At 32.9% G+C, this 19,438-nt stretch overlaps 1 protein-coding gene across 1 annotated transcript; it reads right to left on the bottom strand.

Annotated features, from left to right (window-relative positions):
* Window positions 1-1,699: 1,699 nt before the first annotated feature.
* LOC18038592 (Fanconi anemia group D2 protein) lies at window positions 1,700-12,625 on the bottom strand. The gene is made up of 30 exons (XM_024182182.1): window positions 12,213-12,625; window positions 11,437-12,127; window positions 11,132-11,344; window positions 10,883-11,014; window positions 10,667-10,796; window positions 10,539-10,585; window positions 10,363-10,464; window positions 10,108-10,215; window positions 9,115-9,257; window positions 8,946-9,040; window positions 8,768-8,846; window positions 8,626-8,674; window positions 8,465-8,545; window positions 7,550-7,645; window positions 7,362-7,465; window positions 5,713-6,193; window positions 5,565-5,600; window positions 5,268-5,472; window positions 5,050-5,183; window positions 4,713-4,893; window positions 4,379-4,608; window positions 4,170-4,265; window positions 3,793-3,882; window positions 3,669-3,701; window positions 3,426-3,560; window positions 3,262-3,322; window positions 3,125-3,180; window positions 2,967-3,023; window positions 2,757-2,877; window positions 1,700-2,121 (listed from the first exon to the last, which is right to left on the bottom strand). The coding sequence occupies exons 1-30, from the start codon at window positions 12,515-12,517 to the stop codon at window positions 1,982-1,984; spliced, it is 4,431 nt and encodes a 1,476-aa protein (XP_024037950.1). The 5' UTR covers window positions 12,518-12,625; the 3' UTR covers window positions 1,700-1,981.
* Between the last annotated feature and the right edge of the window lie 6,813 nt (window positions 12,626-19,438).

Genomic DNA, 19,438 nt, shown 5'->3' with positions numbered 1-19,438 from the left:
TAACTCAGTGGAATTCAATGACTGAGATTCTATCTGCTGGAGTGCAATAGACTTGTTGGCCTTTTGAGGGAGATCAAATGACAAATTGTAAATCTACTTGCGTAGAATGGTGCGACGGCTTGGAGATTAGCGAAGTGAAGAGAATTGAAGTGGAGAAGTTGGCAAGCTGGAGAGAGGGAGATAAAGAGTTAGCAAATGAAAAACAAGGCCACAGTGGAAGAAACTGGCAGAAGAAGCTGCAGCTCCTGATGGTTGATCATCTAGAAATTTGGAAAAGCTGGTAAATTAAATAAAAACACTGCCAGAAAAGCAATCCATGGTCCTAATGCTAAATTGAACAGGAAATTGGACCGAAAATTCTAAGAACTGCAAAAACTCCTCCTGGCTTACCTCACTTATCCATCTATCTCACTCTCAGCTGCAGAGCAAAGCCCCATCATTTCTAAAATAACAATTAGATAAAATGATGACGACAGGACAGGTGTGTGTACACATGTCATCATAACCATAAATTTTTTCTTTTTAAGCCAGGCAGAAACAAATATTGTTGGGCATATTGCTATAACAAACTAACAACCTCATCCTTTTTGCTTCATAAGTTTCTTTAAGGCTACGCAAACTTCGTATATTTGTTGTCAAGCTCACTCCAAACTTGAAGCCCACAAAACAACCAAATTAAATACCATGGAGGGCTTTGTAGCATCATTTTTACTCCTGATAGTAGCAATGAATTGGGCAGTGGTGCCAGCTCAAGGTGACTGGGAACTAGGGAAATCAGTCCAGACGTATTTGAGTGCACTCGCATTGCACCAGTTGTTCGCAACTGCTATGCTTACTTGAGTAGCAAGGACTCGAAGCCATTGCCTTCATGTTGTAGTGGCACTAAAGTGATTGTGGAAATGACTTCGTCAACTGCAGCCGATGAGCTAATGAGGTGCAAATGTTTGAGAGAAGCAAATTCTTACTTTGAAAACATCAAGGAAAGTGCAATTTCAGATCTTTCCAGAGAGTGCCACATCGATTTGGCCCTATTCTCTGTTGCTGATTGCAACAGGTGAATTTCTACTGCTACTATTGCATAGTTGCAGAACTTTTCTTTAAAGTGAAAACGCATCAACCAAAGAAAATCTTTCAGCATGATAATTGGTGGCAACCTAGATATAATCATGAGTGAGTTTAAAGAATCTAATTATCTAATTTATTATAGCCCTATTCTAGATACAAGATGTGATCAATACAAGAACAAAAGGGAGAAATTATTAACTGACCAATATAATATATTCTAGTTTTAAAAAATGCATATGATTGAGGGTGCTCAGTTTCTTGATATACAATTTCCATGAATATTAAGAATTTTCATCTAAGATGTAATTAATTGAAAGTTAATGATTTAGGGTACTGAGTTCCTTGATATAAAATTTTCGTGAATATTAAGAATATTTTTCCTAACATGTAACTAACGGCAATCTATTAAAATAAGTTTCCAATAAAGGCACTTTGCACCCAGATTATCAAGATAACTTGACAAGCCTTCTTTTCTTGTGCAGGCACCCATAGGCCTCAAAGATTTATCAGGCAATAAAACAAGAGTGCAGAGCTCTCAATTGATAGAAAGAAAGCTGAAGAATAATTTGAAAATTTTTAAGACACAAATATTGTGGAAATCCCTTCTAATGACTGCATGTTTAAGTGTCACAATATTTGTTGCTTTGCCTCTTAAATTTTTACGACTATTATATAAAATAATTTTGCCTTGATTCTTCTCCACATAGAAAGTTTTAGTACAGATTTAGGTATTCTAATTTAGTTACAATTAATTACATGCTAGGTCCCTTGAACGTACAATAAGTCACTAATACTTCAAACACTAATGAATATCTGCACGAACTTTGTAATATATGGGTGTCTTGATACTGTACCTGAAAATTTTCAAACAGAGAGATGAAGAATTCTATAGACAAAGCACTTTTTATTCTGTTTCTCAGTGCTCACTCGCGGGACTAATAGGTTGATCCTCATGAACAGCTCCTTCTAGATCCTCCTCAACATTGTTACTGAGATCATCTACATATGCCTGTGAGCTCACCACCTGACCCATCAAATCTTTGTGTTTTAAGTTCCCTGTCAAAAAGTAAAGAGAGATGTTATGATTATGAAGTTGGGTAGAAAATTAGGTCATTCTGATGGATGATGATTGCCCGCAATATGGAATCATTAAATAAAGTGGGTCACTGTATGCCTGAGAATTCCCAAGAAAAATAATAATTTATTACTATTATATGGTACATGATATGAGACCAGAAAGTGAGATAAAAGCTAGCAATTATTCCAGGAATGTTCAAAATGAATCCAATTATTTCCAAATAAAGCAAATTTTGCCAAACTTGGGTAATTCTAATATATTTGAACAGAATTTGCTGATTTGAAGTGCCAGATTTCAAGATCCAAAATTCTCTACAATTTAGTAGAATATTACAAAATTGCAGATATATTAGTTTTAGTCTTTTTGAAATTAGAATTATAGAGTTAACACATTGCTAATACATGGAACTTTTAACCCCACGGCAGAATGATAACCCAAGCTTCAACAAGACACTGAGTGGATCCCACAGTCAATAAGTGCTGGGTGTCCAAGCCATCAGTTTAACTCCAACAATCAGCCCTATCACATAATCTACAGTGGTTTACAGCTTCAACAAAGTCAATAAACAGGAATTTTCACAATGACAAATTAGTAATGAATGCATCACACATACCCATCCAGAAAGTGCATCCACTTGATTTTGTGTGCAGAAGAGCCTTGACACGGAATAGAAAACGTTCCATAGACCTTTTTGTAGCAGGAATTTTGCTAGTGATAACTGTTTGCTTCAAACCCTTCAAAGAAAATGAGAATAAATTACATTAAACTATAATAGTGAAGATGTAAACTGGTCTTGGAACAGATCGAAATATGAAATGGAAACCTTTGCTTCAGAACATAGAATCTGTATTGTTCTTGTGGCCTTTTGGAGCTCCTTCAACTAAATCAGTAGACAAAGCATAACAAGGACTTAAGCTCCATTTCTAGGAAGCTTACTTCCAATCAAGCCTGAAAAATGAAATTTGGTAAATCTAATCTCACCAATTGGATTATTGTTTCATTATGCGTTTGAAAGTGGGCCTGCAAGAAGTCAAAAGCTGCAGAACATCATAAATTTCAGCATCCCCAGCAATAAAAAACTCCTTATACATAGAATACTAAAATTGTCAGGAACTTACATTTCAGGAAAAAATCAACAAACTTCCCACCATACTTGACAGCCATGCCATGCACAGTAACCTGAACATCAATTTCCAAGTGTCAAAATCTTCCCACATGCCATGGAGCTAGAAGATAACAACAACAACAATAATGAAAACAAAAATCTATTCTGTATGGTTACCTTCTCATGATTCCTGCACATACTTACTAATGACACAACCACATTCACACACTTGTGCATTTTCATTAAATGTGATTGAATGGTTTCAGGTCGAACAGCAGTCTTGCATCTCTCCAAGTGAACAACTTCCTTCATCTAATCAAATGGAGGTAGAAAAATATACAGAATGATTATGGAACAAAGAGGATTTTCTCATAGTATCTATGAACTTTGGAGGATTGAACATTAAAATCTACAGCTCACCAATTTGTTGAGAATAGAAAGGTTGACTTCATGCTGCAAATATCAATCTCTGTAAGCATATCTACCAATAACACTAGTAAATTGAAAGTGGTCTAAAAGAAGTGGATAAATGAAAATGACTTACCAGTACCCGGTACCATACAAACAATGTTGCGGGACACAGAGTTGGAAAACCATGATGATTATCTTCTATTATTGTTCTGTGCAGAGTAACCTAAAACAGAAAGAGGATCCTCTTCATGGCCAGATTGCAAAACAAGAAAACTGGATTACGCGGAGCCATATTATACATGAAGTGACCTCATGCGGTCCAGCCAAGCATAATAAACAGTCAGTGTTGTATTGGACAGGATACAGCAATCTTAGCAATGTTGACAAAGTAATTCTAGGATGAGCAATTTTGAGTTCTCAAGTGAGATGCAAGGAAATTGCAAATACTGCAATTGATTCCAACATTAAACGATAGTGGTATGTCTATTTATAATTGGAAAATGCATGCACCTGAGGCAAGATGGAGCAGGCAAGCTCATGCAACAAATCACAAGTGGACTTGCTATGTTCCAAATAAATCCATAGTATCTTCTGTACTATATCTCCCTGCAAACATCATAAAGATTATCACTTTTCATGGATAAATACTTTGTAGATTAAGTTTGAAACAAGTCATGAATATCTAGAGCCAGAAAATCCCATTTGGTAGATAATCATACTTTGTTCTTCCATCCATTCTCAAGACTTTCATTATCCCATTTACACTGCAACAGATTCTGAGCAGAAGTTCCAAGTCTTTCATGCAAGACATGAAGGGACCCCTCGATAGATTTTGAGTGTGTACTTTTACCATTTCCCTCCAACTTATCAAGGAACTTTTGAAGTGACATTACAATGGACTCTAGGGTAAGAAGGGATTCTGATGCAAGCGTAAAGGAGAAAGAACAGGCTGCAAGGAGCAGATATATTACAAATTAAGTGCACTGACAATCGAGTGATGAGAATAAATGGAAACTTGGGAAAATCGCATGGAAACTTGGGAAAATCGCATACCTATATTCAGGACACCTTCTAGAAATGAGAAAGCTCCAAGATATAAATAGTCTATTGTCCCAGGTAAAGGGATAGGTTGTATGTCTGAAATAACAGAGGCTGGTATTTCAATAGGCTGGAAGGATTGAAGCAAATCAGAGAGAACTGATTTGTCCTTTTGAGCCTCAGGAAGGTTCAGCATCTGTACTCAGACCAATAAAAAATTCAAAACAGAAAAATGGTGTAAAAGCCTGTAAAGAGAGAACTTCAATGCAAATAATCAGAAACATTTGAATTCTGGCAGCCAATTTCAGAAGCCAACAATTATCAAAGACACAGAGACACGTCAAGATTTCACCTTACTGAAACAATTGAGTACTTCTTTGATGACCAAAGAGGAAACAGAAGATTTGGAAAACATAAGGTTTGGTATATCAGGATTCCCAGTAATAGCAGACTGCACTTTCCAGTGATCTTCACAGGTTTCATCACCTACAAAATATTTGTTTTAGAACTAAAAAGCATAGAAGTGCTGCGCTTAGTGTTTATCAAACCAAATTGAATGCTATTTCTTACCTTCTTTAAGAAGAGTAACCGCACTATCAAAATGCTTCCTGAGATATGGCAATACTGATTTTACTTCACTCAAGAATTTTTCCACAGTCATCCTTGTAAAACCAGCAGGAATACTAAAGAATCTGGGTGATAATAGTTTGCTCGGAGGAGAGAAATAATCCAGCTTGTAGTGAAGATCACGTAGAAGGTACAGGTACAAAGGTAACTAGCATAAAGTAACAAAATTGTTGTTCTTGAGGACTTCATTTATTCATTAAAAACTCTCATCAGTAATGAGCAGTGCAATTATCATGGTACCTCAGCTGCAGGATCAGAGCAACAGGAATCTTGGTTCTGCATAAGGAAAGACATAGCATGAGTGAACTCAAAGCAAATGCTTCAAGAAAATAAACAGAACAAAAGTTATACAAACAAACACCGAGCAATTACAGCACAGCAGACAAACCTTAGAAAATGTCAAAATGGAGAGGCATGGAAAGAGAAGAGGCCTGAATTTAAACCTTTGGGTTTCCAGAACCTTGGCAAGTGCAGAAACTTCTACAATTACTGGCTCATTAGAGCCACAGGAAGTTTCATCTACGGACCCAAATTTTGAGCTGTTTGAAACTGTACTTAAAGCATCCTCAGTCAGCACCCCCTGACTTGTCAGATTTCCTGACTTTCTCAAAACATCCAATATTGTCGGCTGACGCAATTTACAGTTTGTATCTGAAATTGTTGATGCCTTTGAAATCTTTTTATGTCTCCTTTTCTTGTCTTGAGAGGCACTGTCGTATGTTTTAATATGTTCATTCTTCTTTTCCATGTGCCCCATATTATTAGGCTTACTCAAGAGTGAAGATCCACATTTCTCCACATGAAGATGGACATCGGGAAGAGATTGAGGGCAGCATTTGATGGCATAATTTAACAAGCTTTCAAGAACTCTGCAAGTTTAGATTCTCCCTTTCATGAGGATCAGATTGTCTTAGAATAGTTAACACTTAGGATGATTGAGCAAAACAAGATTAATGAAACTTTTAAATGATTACCAAAAAGACAAGAAAGTACTAACTGACAAATAATGTCACTTGTCCCAGTCAAGTTCAAGTTTTATCACTATGTTGTAGGGTAATCAACCAACAGCTTGAATGATATAGCTCTCATCCTTCAATTTCAGTGATTGAGTAAATGTTGCGAAAATAAAAATTTACTTGATAAATGTGAAAACCATTCTCTATGGTATCAAGTTGCAGCAAAGAAAGAAAATGCACTCAATTGCCCACCCTCAGTACTCACTTTCTAATTAACAGCAGCCTCAATACCTTACTATATCCCTTGTATACGCACCACATTTTGCAGGCAAATTTTTATCTAACAACCTATTAAGCCAGAAAATAGACTAAAGCTATTATCTACACTCCATGTTTCTAGTCTGATCAGGGATGCTAATTAATCAAGCTCATGATAAACCACTAAAATGGCAACGAATTGAGCCCATCACAAAAGGTATGGATTCAGCTTTAGTAAAAATTTGGTTCCACAATCCTGTTAATTTGATTTGCCCATCAAGTTGATCTCTAGCCCAATCCTAAGTTTGAGCTGAAGGATCCATGTTCACCATGCTCAGCATTTCAACTGAGGAAGTAGCCCATAATGCAACTCGCCAGCATGTAGTGTGTATATCATTTCTAAAGGATAATTACTTGTAGTGCCTGAATAATGAGAGATAAATTTGAACTTAAAAGCAACTAAATGTCAGCATTTTCATGATCTTTGTAAAGTTTGGGCTTTTGAATCTCATGTCAGCAAAAAGCAAATTGAAGTTAGGAGGGTTTGCCTTCACTCCCATTTCAAAACTCGTGCACCTTCTGATGTTAAGGCTCCATATGAGAGCCTGGTGTCAGTTATAATCAGCGATAGAAAATACTCACTCTCTTCAACAATGATTACTAACTATATACATGTTCTATACTCTAATCAATTCTGCCCTACCCAGCCCACCCAAATATTCAAAATATATATGTGTGTGTGGGCGCTCCACAGGCTTTAATTTTTAATAAGAAAATATCAATTAAAAGTCCGCAACACTAGGAACTGAGAGTGCAAACGTACACTAGGTTCCTCACTCGCTTCAATAGCTTGGCAATTATCTCCTGTTTTGTAGTCTGACTTATACATTCCAGTCTTCCAGCAACTTGCGTGCAGAAGGCATTAAGCTGCAAGCAGTAGAAAAAGCATTGCAGACCATAGTGTATGTTACTGTCAACCATAACAATAAAAATGCCAGCTATAGCACTTACCAGTTCCCGTATCCAATTTGCTGCATGATAAAGAGAGAGGGTCACAATCTGTTTCTGCTTTTCCGTGAGAGATTGCCAACCAGCTACAGAGAAGCACTGACATTGCACAGACCAAATAAGTGTCAGCAAACTGGTAACGTGGTAACGTAAAAAACTATTTGATGACCTACATAAATATACAAGCCAAACCAAGCAATACAATCACAAAAGAACATAATAAATCAATTGCGCATATTGAGTGTCATAAAATAAAGTAAAATGTAGGTGGGGCATGTGCATATCAACAGCAATATATGTCCCCATTTGGTGGATGTCTACAGAAACAATTGAAATTGATTTTACATGCAGATTGAGGGATTTCACTTCAAGACTCTCTTACACAAACCAAGGGACCAGTGGAGAAAAATTGAACTTTTCACATGAGAATGGCTGCTCTAAAGACCCAAACTTAGACATGGACACTTGACGAAGTTATTATATTTACAATGGTCATAAACCAGTTATTTTAGTATGTACTTCCTTTTTCCTAAGTTGATTGACCAGAAAAGAAGAAGAAGAGGGAAGTGCAAACCAAGGTGTTAAATTTCCAATTCGTTTGATGTTTCCCAGCATTCAAATGCTTTTCAAGTTCAATGAAAGCAAACAAGGAAACAATAAATGCATAAAGGCCAAACCATCCAAGACTTCATAAATTTCAGACCAATATCAATAAACATCAATGAAGTAATAATAACCATGGTATGAAGACACCAGCAACAAAGAAAAAAGACTATGGTGTGAAGAAGTTTGACCACTGTACAAAACAGAAACAGCTATTGAGATAAGAAATGTTCTGCAGATGTCAATATTATTCGACAAGGAAGAGATACTAACAAAAAAACAAGATGTCACCACAGATGTTCTACTAGGTTCTACCTTAGAGGAAGGAAGGTGTAAAGGGCAACCAAGCAGTGCATCAATTCCTCCAAGAGATCCCTGATTTGTCAACCTCTCAACCTGACAATTAAGAGAAAACTCAAAATATTTATCCATTACTTAAAAGTCCATCTATTGCCCAAAGGATCATTCATACTTACAGTAGAGAGTAAAAGGAAGTTAGCATGAAGAACTTGTAGAGAAGCAGACCTGCAGACAGGGTTTCAACATCAGCATTCGAAAATATTAAGACAAGTTAAAACACACAGATTCTGACAGGAAGTAGAGCATGGCAAAACTTACTGTGAGGAAGAGGAAGCCAATGGCAAAATGTTCAAACAAATTGGAGATATATCTCCATCCAAGTTCATCCATAGTTCACCTAAAAAGTAAATCCCGATTAGAAACTGCAACCTATATCCCAAAATTATTTATGATCCAACTTCTCAGCAGAATAATAGATTGCATAAACCTATCTTACCTTCTATACCACAAAATGAGTTCTTATTAGATAGTTGTCCACATTCCAGATCAGACAGATATATGGATTCAAACTCCCCAACATGTTTGACGATCCTACAAAGTGCAGATAACTTTCTCACTTAAAAAGATAATTATCTCCCGGTAAAAATGTGCTGAAATTTACTTACCATTCTATAATTTCTGGCTGCAGTGTTCTGCTGTTCAGTATTGCAGTTAGCTCATCATAAAAGAGAGTCAAAGGTAAGTATAGCTGTTTGCAGCAGTTCAGAGATGTTTTTAAGAGTTCTACAGCCTCTTCAGCGTTCGATTTCTGTTAAAAGAGGTGTACAGAAATGCTGAATGTATCTCATAGAAATAATATGATAGATTGAAATACTAGAAATTGACCATGCTCTTTATATTGATCTAACACAGCATTAATTCATTTGTACCAATTATAATCTTACATGCATATCAAATATCCACCCTCTCAGACATCATGTGTCATAAGATAAGAGTTACATATGCCAATGTGGCTATTCTTGTAAAACAATCTCCAAATCACCACGGTACCCTGGGGCAAGACTTCTTCACAGAAAACTAAAGATATTGTTCAACTTTGTTAAATGCACCCTTTATTTGGATCCTCAACATATATTTGAACCCTGAAATTCTTGACGTGCAGAATCTCATGGAGGGATGGAAGCTATGGTTATGGGTTAGAGAGGTGATTTCTTCGGTAGTAAGACCCAATATATAGACTATAGAAGTCTATATCGTGTGTTAGAAAGTTGTGGTTTGGTGAAGCTATCACTTGGTAACTCTCCTCATTAGCATCTGTTGACATGGTCCAGAGGCTAGTTACATACATTGCTGTGGCTTATGTGACTGTTATTGGGATTGCTCGTGGCCATTTATTGACACTCGCCAATCAATAAGTGGATGTCATGTCACGAAAGTGAATACCAACATGAAATACTATACTTTTGTTGTTTATTAGTTCTGCATACTTAAATTGAACAGCAAAGATTAATGAAAAGTGCTGAATGATTCCAACAGAATTCTTCTCTTGCTTTTAATTCTCTTAAACTTCAAACTCCATGTCGTCGTCATCATTGTCTGTGTGTGTTTGTGTTGCAGCTTGAGTCTATGTTTCATATTTGCAACAAAATGAATCCTACCTGAGATGGAGATGTACTGGTAACAATACCAGCATCGCCCAGATATGAAACAATCTTCAAGGCTCCAATCAGGCCCATCTTTTTGTACTTCAGTTCTGAATGGCTGACCTGTCGAATAGGAAGGAGTTGCATAAATCAGAGAATCAGGAAATCTCTCCTTATATGGATAACCACATTGACAAAGAACTAAGTTGATTGCAAGATCAATTAGGCAGATGATCTACGTTAAGAAGACACTGAATATTCATATTGCACCTGCTTCCTTACTACCATCAGAAGTTCATTTGCAATGGAAGTTCCATAACAGGGTGCACTGGTTCGAGCTGACAGTGCTAGACTGCTGAAAACCTCATAGACCTGCGCTATGACAAGAGCTAGAGAAATTTACAAGTACAAAATTCAACCCATACTACCTTAATATATCAACCCACCTTGTGCAAATTTTGAGCACTATAACCCTCCAAGTAATCCAAGATACCTGAGTGTTTGGACTTTCATGTCAAGCTGACTTCCAAATTTATAATTATTTGTGAGAAAAGGCGGTTGATACTTGAGATACCATTTATATGAGAAGAAAGTGGAATCAATTCCCATGCATATTCTGATGCCAGCAGAGCCATTGTCTCCAGAGCCGAACTAACTTCAAAACTCACACCAGATCCCACATGCGTAATTAGAGCACCAAGAACCTGCATAAACCACATATCAACTTATCATAAACACCAACTAGTATTCTAATCATCAGTGGTGACAAATAAAAATTTAGGTCGCTTACTTCCTGTCTTGAATATGTATCAGTAAACTCTTCAAACAAGCAAGTATACACATGAATACCAAACTCCCTTGCCTTTTGTTCTTTGCACGCCAATAAGTACTCGGACAAAGAAAGAAATGATGGAAAATGATCCTAACAAAATCAATAGAAAACTTTAAAAGTGCTTGAATGAATGTAAGTTGATAACAATTCAGGAAACAGTAAATATAAAATGAATATTTCTTCATGCAAGATAATTGTCACAGATACCTGCACCAATTCTTTGTTCCCACGAATGCACTGATCAAGCATAACATTGTGAATACAATCTTCAATAACTTTCTTCTTGAAAATCTTCGAAACACTCTTTCGTAGGGGATCCCCATTCATATACATGAGAACAAGAAGCCATATGTCTATAACTTTGTGATCCTGAGGTTTCTTAAGACCATCAATTTCTTTTAAAATCTCCTGACAAAGCATCTACACAGAGAGGCAAAAGCACAAGTACACCGGCTACATTAAATAAGAGCAAACACTCTCTAAAATCATATGGGACAGACAAACAGACTTACATTCTTAAATCGAAGACTTGATCTCAAGGCATCAAGAATGGACGCCTCCGAATTATCCACAAGAGACTTTCCCTTAAGTTTATTTTGTTGTGATGCACGAGAATTTGACACTCCAACAAACTTTAAGTGCTGACGAATGTGTGAGATAATTCTTCGAACATTTGATTGTGTTGCCGAAAGAAATAAGAATCTAAGTAAATGTGGCATGTGTTCCGCATCAATTGTTCTAATACACGATAATGCTATGGTAACAACCTGTTCTTGCAGCTCATCATCCAAATTCAAGTTCGAAAAGGAGTCAAGCACAGGCACAATTATAGCTGAATCTTCACTGAGCATTTGTTGGAGAGAATCAATAACGGATTTATTATTGCTTTGATCACCTATAATCTCAGGCAATGAACCAATAATCTCTTTCTTTAAATGTGAAGGACAAATACAAAGTACTTCCATTAATTTCTCGGTAAAGGATTTCGGATCAACGAGAAAATCAAGCCACCGAAATTGACTAATAATAAGCCTACCAACGTCCTCCTCAAAAGACAATGATGTCTGTGTCTCTGGATTCACATCAAAATATTCCGGAAGTTTCTCGAGAAGCATGTGCATTAGGTCTAATTGAATACACGGAACCAGCAAAAGCTGTCGAACTAAGCTGTCGCTTCTGCCAGGACTCAATGAGCTCAGAACCCTGATATCAAAACAAAACGAAGTCGTTTAATCAGACAATTGAATAAAAAATAATTTTAAAAATAAAAAATGAGAAAGTAATTGACCTGTTGAAATTTTTGGGAGACTGAACATAAGAAGAGAAGCCGGCGAGGAAATGGGAGCGAAGTGAGGAGTCGTGAGAGAGGAGATTGGTGAGGTGGCGACGGAACTTGTTAGGATCAGAAGGGAGACACGGTGGCCCCGAGTGGTACATTAGAGTACAACCGGCATCTGCTAAAATTGAGACCATTTTTTCGATTTCTGAATCAACGGATTTGGGGATTTTGGAAGGAGGAACGGGGAATGTGCTTTTTGAAGAGGAAGAGGAGTCTCTTTTGAGTGAAGACTTCTGTTGGTGAAGGAACACCATTTTGTTCGACGAAGGGCTTTGCCAACGGCGTCGTTGTGGGGGGACTCGGTCGATGTTAATTTTTCTCAGTGAGACTCTCAATGGGAAGTAGGAGGAAGAGATTTGGAAAGGCGCCAAAATTTGAGCGAACGGCAAAAGCTTCCTCTGAAAGTTTTTAATTTTCGACTGGGAAATGGGCTGGATCAGGCCCAGTAGTTGAACGTATTCTCCACCTGGAGGGCTAAAAAACCCTGCATTTCTTTGTTTGCACATTAAAATGTATTTGAAAATTGCGCTAATTTCTTTTAAAACCCCTTATTCCAAACGTAAGCCACTTTTAATTTGTATTTGCATTTAGGATTTATCCATGTGCTGTGTGTATTTTTACAATTATTCATAGTAGGATTGTTGTGGACACTTAAATTTAAGTGTTTTAATTTTAATCAATCATTTAATATAATTTAATATAATGACAAAAAATAATTAAGTAATCGAAAAGTTTCAATTCATTTAACTAACTTGTACATCCACGGTTTATTAATAATATTTCGTCAATTTAAAAATGCCTTATCATTTAGCAAATACAATAACCAATTTCCAATATAAATTTTTTTAATCTAAAAAAAAAACTAATTACATCCAATCAATATCTAAGGATGCATTCAGAGTATTACATAAGTAAATTACTTAAACTCCAGCAACTGAGAGAGAAAATACAAATGTTCTGTGATAATGATATTGACACAAAATATTTTTTGGCATGCAATCAAATCCATTACTCCTCTTAGACTGCTAGAGCAAATCTCCTATTATGCAAACATTGAAATAAGTCTCTTATTACTGTGCAAGCATGACACATGACTAATTGTAGCCTCTAACTATCATAAACCACTTTATTTTTCAATTATGTATGGATATAACATCCTTATCTGGAAAAAAAATGCACAAATAAACATTATGCAATGAAGCTTCCTTACTTCTTGTGTCAAGAATTCAATTTCAAATAAAAGAATTTGTCAACAATTCAATTTAAAATAAAAGAACTTGAGATATTGTATTTTATCATATCTCTTATTATTTTTATTTTTAAATTTAAAATCACCCTTTGATCGGTTTATTAACTGGCTATATTATTTTAAAAATAATTAAAAAAATTATTAATAGAGCTAATATGTATCATTGATTAGATCTAATGATACATGTTTCTTTTAAAACCCCTGATTCCAAACTTAAGCCACTTTTTATTTGTATTTGCATTTATTATTAAATTTTTAATTACCTTTCCACCAAACTCAAAAGTTATGATAGTCAATATATGGTATATATTTTAATTTTTGAAATTAAGAGATTTATGTGTACATTTGAGTAAAACTTAGGCGTTAGGTTTTAGAGACTAAGGCCCCATTTGGGATTGAGGTTGAAACTCAATAAACTGCTTATTTCATAATCTTTGATAAAAATAGTGTTTGGTAAAATTTGTAAAAGCAGCTTATTTCATAATTTTCTCCATTTCGTCAGCAGCTTTTAAAAACAGATACAAGATTGCTTTTCATAAGCAGCTTATTCAATAAGCTACTATAACTTTTTAAAATACTTATTATAACCATAGTATTTTAATAAAAAGACAATTATATCTTATTTATCCATGAACCATAATATATAAATTGTTAGATATTACCGCCACAATTTAGTATCACAATATTAATGGCTCTGAATCCTAAGAAATGGAAATTTTGAGGATTTTTATTGCAAAAAATTTACTGTGAATGTAATACATGTTACTTTTTATTTTATTTAGATTATGTAAAAGTATAAATTTTTATCATATACTATGTAACAGATTATGAAGTTCTTTAGATTTTTCTTAATTGAGTTTTATTAATGTAATTTTACATATTTAAAAAAAATGTCTAAACAATTTATTAAACATAAAATAAAAAACAATTATAACGTATGTCTATTTGGGTCATTATATAATACAACAACACTTTCGTAATAAGATTTACCAAACACATGTATTATACTTTTCAAACTCACAGCAATCGCAACAACACAGTTTACCAAACACTAAGCTACTTTTTTAATCAGCAGCTTATTTCATTTGCACAGCACAAGCAGCTTATTTCATCAGCCTCCGCAATCCCAAACTGACCCTAATAATATATTTATCTTTTCAGAAGTTAATATCAATGATTAGATGGTAAAACCTACAGTCCACATTTAGGGTGCTTTTGATAGGTAAAATTGGATTAGACTCAATAAGATAGGGTAAGATTTGATTAAATTATATTTATAATATATTTACTTTGTGGGAATCAGAATAGACATGAATTGGAATGAGTAATAATTAAAATGAAGAATGAAAATAAAAATAAATTATATACTTAAATTGTATGAATCATAATAAACAATATTTCAATTAATGTGTTTACTTTTATCATATAATCTGAATAAATCATTTACAAAAACACCCTTAGTTAATATTATATGTTTTTCACTTAGAAAATCAATAAATAAATGTTTATAAAGGAAGTATATGCATGTTCATTCGAGATGTCAAAAATAACTGCCCGATCCAGACTCAAACCCAGGCAATGTGGGCCAGATAATACCCTGCCCAAATATAAAGCCGAGCTAGTCCTGGGCATCACTTGATAAACCCGAGATGTGACCCGGAGCCCGGATTTTATTAAAAAATTAAAAAATATATATTATTTTAAATAATTATATTTATTTGACTCATTTATTACATATATGTAAGGTTTTAAACATTTAAAGTTTATATTTTCATGTCCAATTTCATTGAAATAAATTTAAAATTCATAAAATTACAAAAAATTACAAAAATATCATGTTTAACATTAAAAAAATATAAAATTCGGGTACAAAATCTTGTATTGAAAACCCGGCCCAGTGACGGGCTTTTTAGGCCGAGCTCGTGTGTCTAAAAATTACACCCGGGCCAGGTCCAGGCATTGTGAATCGCGGACCCGGGCCTAGGTTTTACCAACCTAATGTTCATTATAATATTGAGCATTTGGAGTAAATTAATTATTATTATTATTATTATCATTAATAAATGATAATAATAATAATAATAAAGTGGTAATAGTAATTATTTTTATTATAAATGTTATAATAGTAATAATTATTATATAATTAATATTATTATAGTAATTGATATTGTTATTATTATCATCAGATTTTGTGATAAAGACAAAATTAAAATTTTAGAAAGTATGGGAGGATAGAATTGTAAATTCAAATAATGAGAATCCCATTTTACCTCCATGTAAAAATAGAATTCTCATTCCTCATTCTTAAATTTGATGGATCCCTCTAACTTCATTCTTACTCCCAAATGCAAAATAAACAAGTAAATAATAAAATCATTCTCCTTCCTTCATTCCATTTCCCCTATAAAAGAAGTAAACACACTAATATTGTCTCGTGTTTGGTGATTGAACTAGATTGTATTACATTAATGTTGTTTTATGTTTAATGTAACACACATTGTACAATATTTTATTATTACAGTGTGCGTTATCTTATATTATAATTAATCACGTAGGACTTATTTGTTCAACATTTGAAGTTTTAAATTTTATCAATTTCAGATTTTTCTAAATTTACTTGTTTTTTTTTTTAACTTATGTTCGAGTTTTAGACATTTACATATAAATAGAAAAAAAATTAACTTTTATCTGAATGGAACAAACTATAAATGAGAAGTAAATATTATATTATAAAAATATCTGTATATAATATACTTACTTTCTAAACTATAAAATCTAATCTTTTTTTTTACAAGGACATAAATGTCAAGAACAATGTTTAAAATATATTTTTTTGCCACTATATTCAAATATTAAAAAAATAATAAACATGTCATTTACATATTCATATTCATACCTATTCATATTTTAGAAAAATTCAGATTCATTAAGATTTCAGAGAAAAAACAACCGTTACCTTATTTAATTATAATTAATATTAATCTTCATTCGATATTACCCCATAGAAGGAAGCATCATCAGTCGCTGTCGGTTCTCTTGCATACGATCAAAGCTTCATCTGGAGGATATGCTCTACGTATGGGCTTATGGAAAGTTAAAATCGTTGTTTTTCATTTGTGTTTGAACCATGGTTTTTACAATTTTATTCAGTTTAAAAAATTAAATGGTAGGTGTTTATCATTTCATTTCATTTATATTTGCTGTCATTAATTTCGAAGAAGCTATGAGTTTATTTTTATCGTCATCATCCTACCATTTAAAAAATTAAATGGTAGGATGATAACGATAAAAATAAGTAGACTTAATTTTTATTTGAGCATATTCAATTCGATTGACTTCTAAAATTACTCTAATATAAATCCATTTCTTGAATGAGAACTAAAAAAGAAAAAAATTTAATGTTGGAAATTTTGTTGTAATATTTCAAAATACACAATAATCGTCTAATCATATATTAATGTTGGAATTAATACGACGAACTATGAGACGAGAGTTATAAAAGATTGAAATTATTATGCCATTTTATTATAAAATTTCTCCAAGAATTAAACGTCGTGTGATCCATTTTACACTAAGACAATGTCATAGAAGGTGATCAGTTAAATCACCCACCGAATCAGCATAAGAAGAATCGAATGAATCATACATAGCATAAATAGGCATCCTACCTAAGAACCAGAGTTCAGGGGCCACTTGATTTCTCTTATGAGATGACTTGGCCTATTCACATGGAATTTCCTCATGGAATGGCTGGAAACACTTGTTCTATCAGAAGAATTGACTTTAGGGCAATGCTATTTGGTGTGCCTTGACTTTAGCTCATTGAGAAAGACACATCTAGCATCCATCAATTTCAAAACTTCCAACATTTAATTCTAAGTAGAACAATTATGAGACAAGTAAACGATCAATCAAGTAATAATTGTACGAATATTCAAACGAGAAGGCTGGGACTTGTGAACTGCCCTCAGCTACATCTTCTCGCCTTCAATGTCTTCGGAGTTTAGAAAAGTATCTTATTTGTTTTATCATTTATTTCTTTGTTAATATTTTATTACACTTTGAATGTTGGACCACCAAAAAATTTTCCATTGACCGATTGCAATTTATTGACAGTTGCATATATATATATATATATATATATATATATATATATATATATATATATATATATATATATATATTGGTATTAACAGGCTCCCACATCTTATAAAATCTTACCCTTATCATCAAACTATCTTTATTATTATACAACTCATGTACAAAAATAAAAGAGTACTCTATGAAGCACACAACACTAAAAATTCAAATAAGTCAAAAAATAAAAACACAACAATATTTCTAAAGAGGGTGTTGATTAAATAATAAGAAAACTCAAATATAACAAATCTTAAATACTTAATTTTATAGAGTTTGAAGAAACCAAAGACACTAAGCAAAATGTTGCATAATTAAATATGAGATTATAATATTAAAATTAGACCCTTGTGGCATTGGTGAGGGAAAATGAAGGAATCTTCCTTCATATATTAATTAGTTGATGTATTTTAAACCAGTTTAGTTGTTGACTTAATAAAATAAATGAATATTTTAAAACTTATAATTAATTATTATTAATGGTTACATATTGTTGAATTTAAATAAAAAGAGGAAGGGACATGTAATCTTTTGTAATCTAATAATTATTTTCTATTTTAATATTTTGTAATATAATTATTTTTTAATCTCAACCAATATATTAGATAATAGAAAATATAAAAAGATGAAAAATAATAATGCCACAAATCTTAACTACTTAATATTTATAGAGTTTGAAGAAGTCAAAAGACACTAAACAAAAGATTGCATAATTAAATATGGGATTATAATATTAAACTTAGACCCTAATCGCATTGTTGAGGGAAGATGAAGGAACCTTCTTTCCTATATTAATTAATTAATGTATTTAAGCTACTAAAGTTTAATTGTTAGCATAATAAAATAATTGAATGTTTCACGACTTATAATTAATTATTATTAATGGTTACATATTATTGAATTTAAATAGAATGATGAAGAGACATGTAATATTTTATAATTTAATAATAATTTTTTATTTTTAATATTTTGTAATGTACTTATTTTTTTTAATCTCAACTAATTTATTGGATAATAGAAAATACAAGAAGATGAGAAATAATGATGACATATCACCTCATTTAGTCCCAGCTTTATATATATATATATATATATATATATATATATATATATACTTATTTTTTTAATCTCAACCAATTTATTAGATAATAGAGAATATAAGAAGATGAGAAATACTGATGTCACATCACCTTCTTTAGTCTCAGCTTTATATATATACTAGAAAATAAAATCGCGCTTCAAGCAGTTTTAAAAAAAGAATTTAATATTATCATTTTTTCTTACTTTACACTTGATGAAACTGATAAAAAATATGAATTAATTTTTTTTAAAGATGAGGCAACCTTATAAAAAACAAAAAAAAAGCTATTAGCCAACAATACAAATAAAGAAGCAACGCAAGATAAAAAATAAAATGAGAGAATATATTATAGAGTGATTTTATTCATTCCAATTGTGTATGTACAAAACAAAAAGATGAGCTCTCCTTTTATAGTTACATAATCACTCCATAAAATTAATAAAAAATTATGGATCATAATTCCTTGTAAGATAGTAGGAGTTATAGGGAAGCTAAAGGTTGCTAATGGGAGATAATGGAGAGACCAAGAGATATATGTTATGAACATCTACATTTATTTTAATAAATTCATAACACTCCCCATTGGATGTTTATTACAAAGAATATGTCTCATTAAAATCTTTACATAATTGTTATTGTGTAATAATAATTAAATTAATTATGAGAAAATAAAAAATCAAATCTAAAAAAAAATTCTCTATTTATTAG

Source organism: Citrus clementina, unplaced genomic scaffold (assembly GCF_000493195.1).
Source record: "Citrus clementina cultivar Clemenules unplaced genomic scaffold, Citrus_clementina_v1.0 scaffold_6, whole genome shotgun sequence".
In the NCBI taxonomy this organism is placed as follows: domain Eukaryota; kingdom Viridiplantae; phylum Streptophyta; class Magnoliopsida; order Sapindales; family Rutaceae; genus Citrus; species Citrus x clementina.
The sequence above is the reverse complement of the archived record's forward strand: the minus strand, read 5'-3'. Positions and strand labels throughout refer to the sequence as shown.

What these genes read in the sequence shown, in the direction of transcription:
- LOC18038592 (XM_024182182.1), bottom strand. Translation starts at nt 12,517, where the DNA reads ATGGTGTTCCTTCACCAACAGAAGTCTTCACTCAAAAGAGACTCCTCT. An exon ending in ACTTTCTTCTCATATAAATG is followed by an intron (nt 10,586 to 10,666) that starts GTATCTCAAGTA and finishes CCAAACACTCAG; the next exon opens with GTATCTTGGATTACTTGGAG. An exon ending in CCAGTACATCTCCATCTCAG is followed by an intron (nt 9,258 to 10,107) that starts GTAGGATTCATT and finishes CTCTTTTAACAG; the next exon opens with AAATCGAACGCTGAAGAGGC.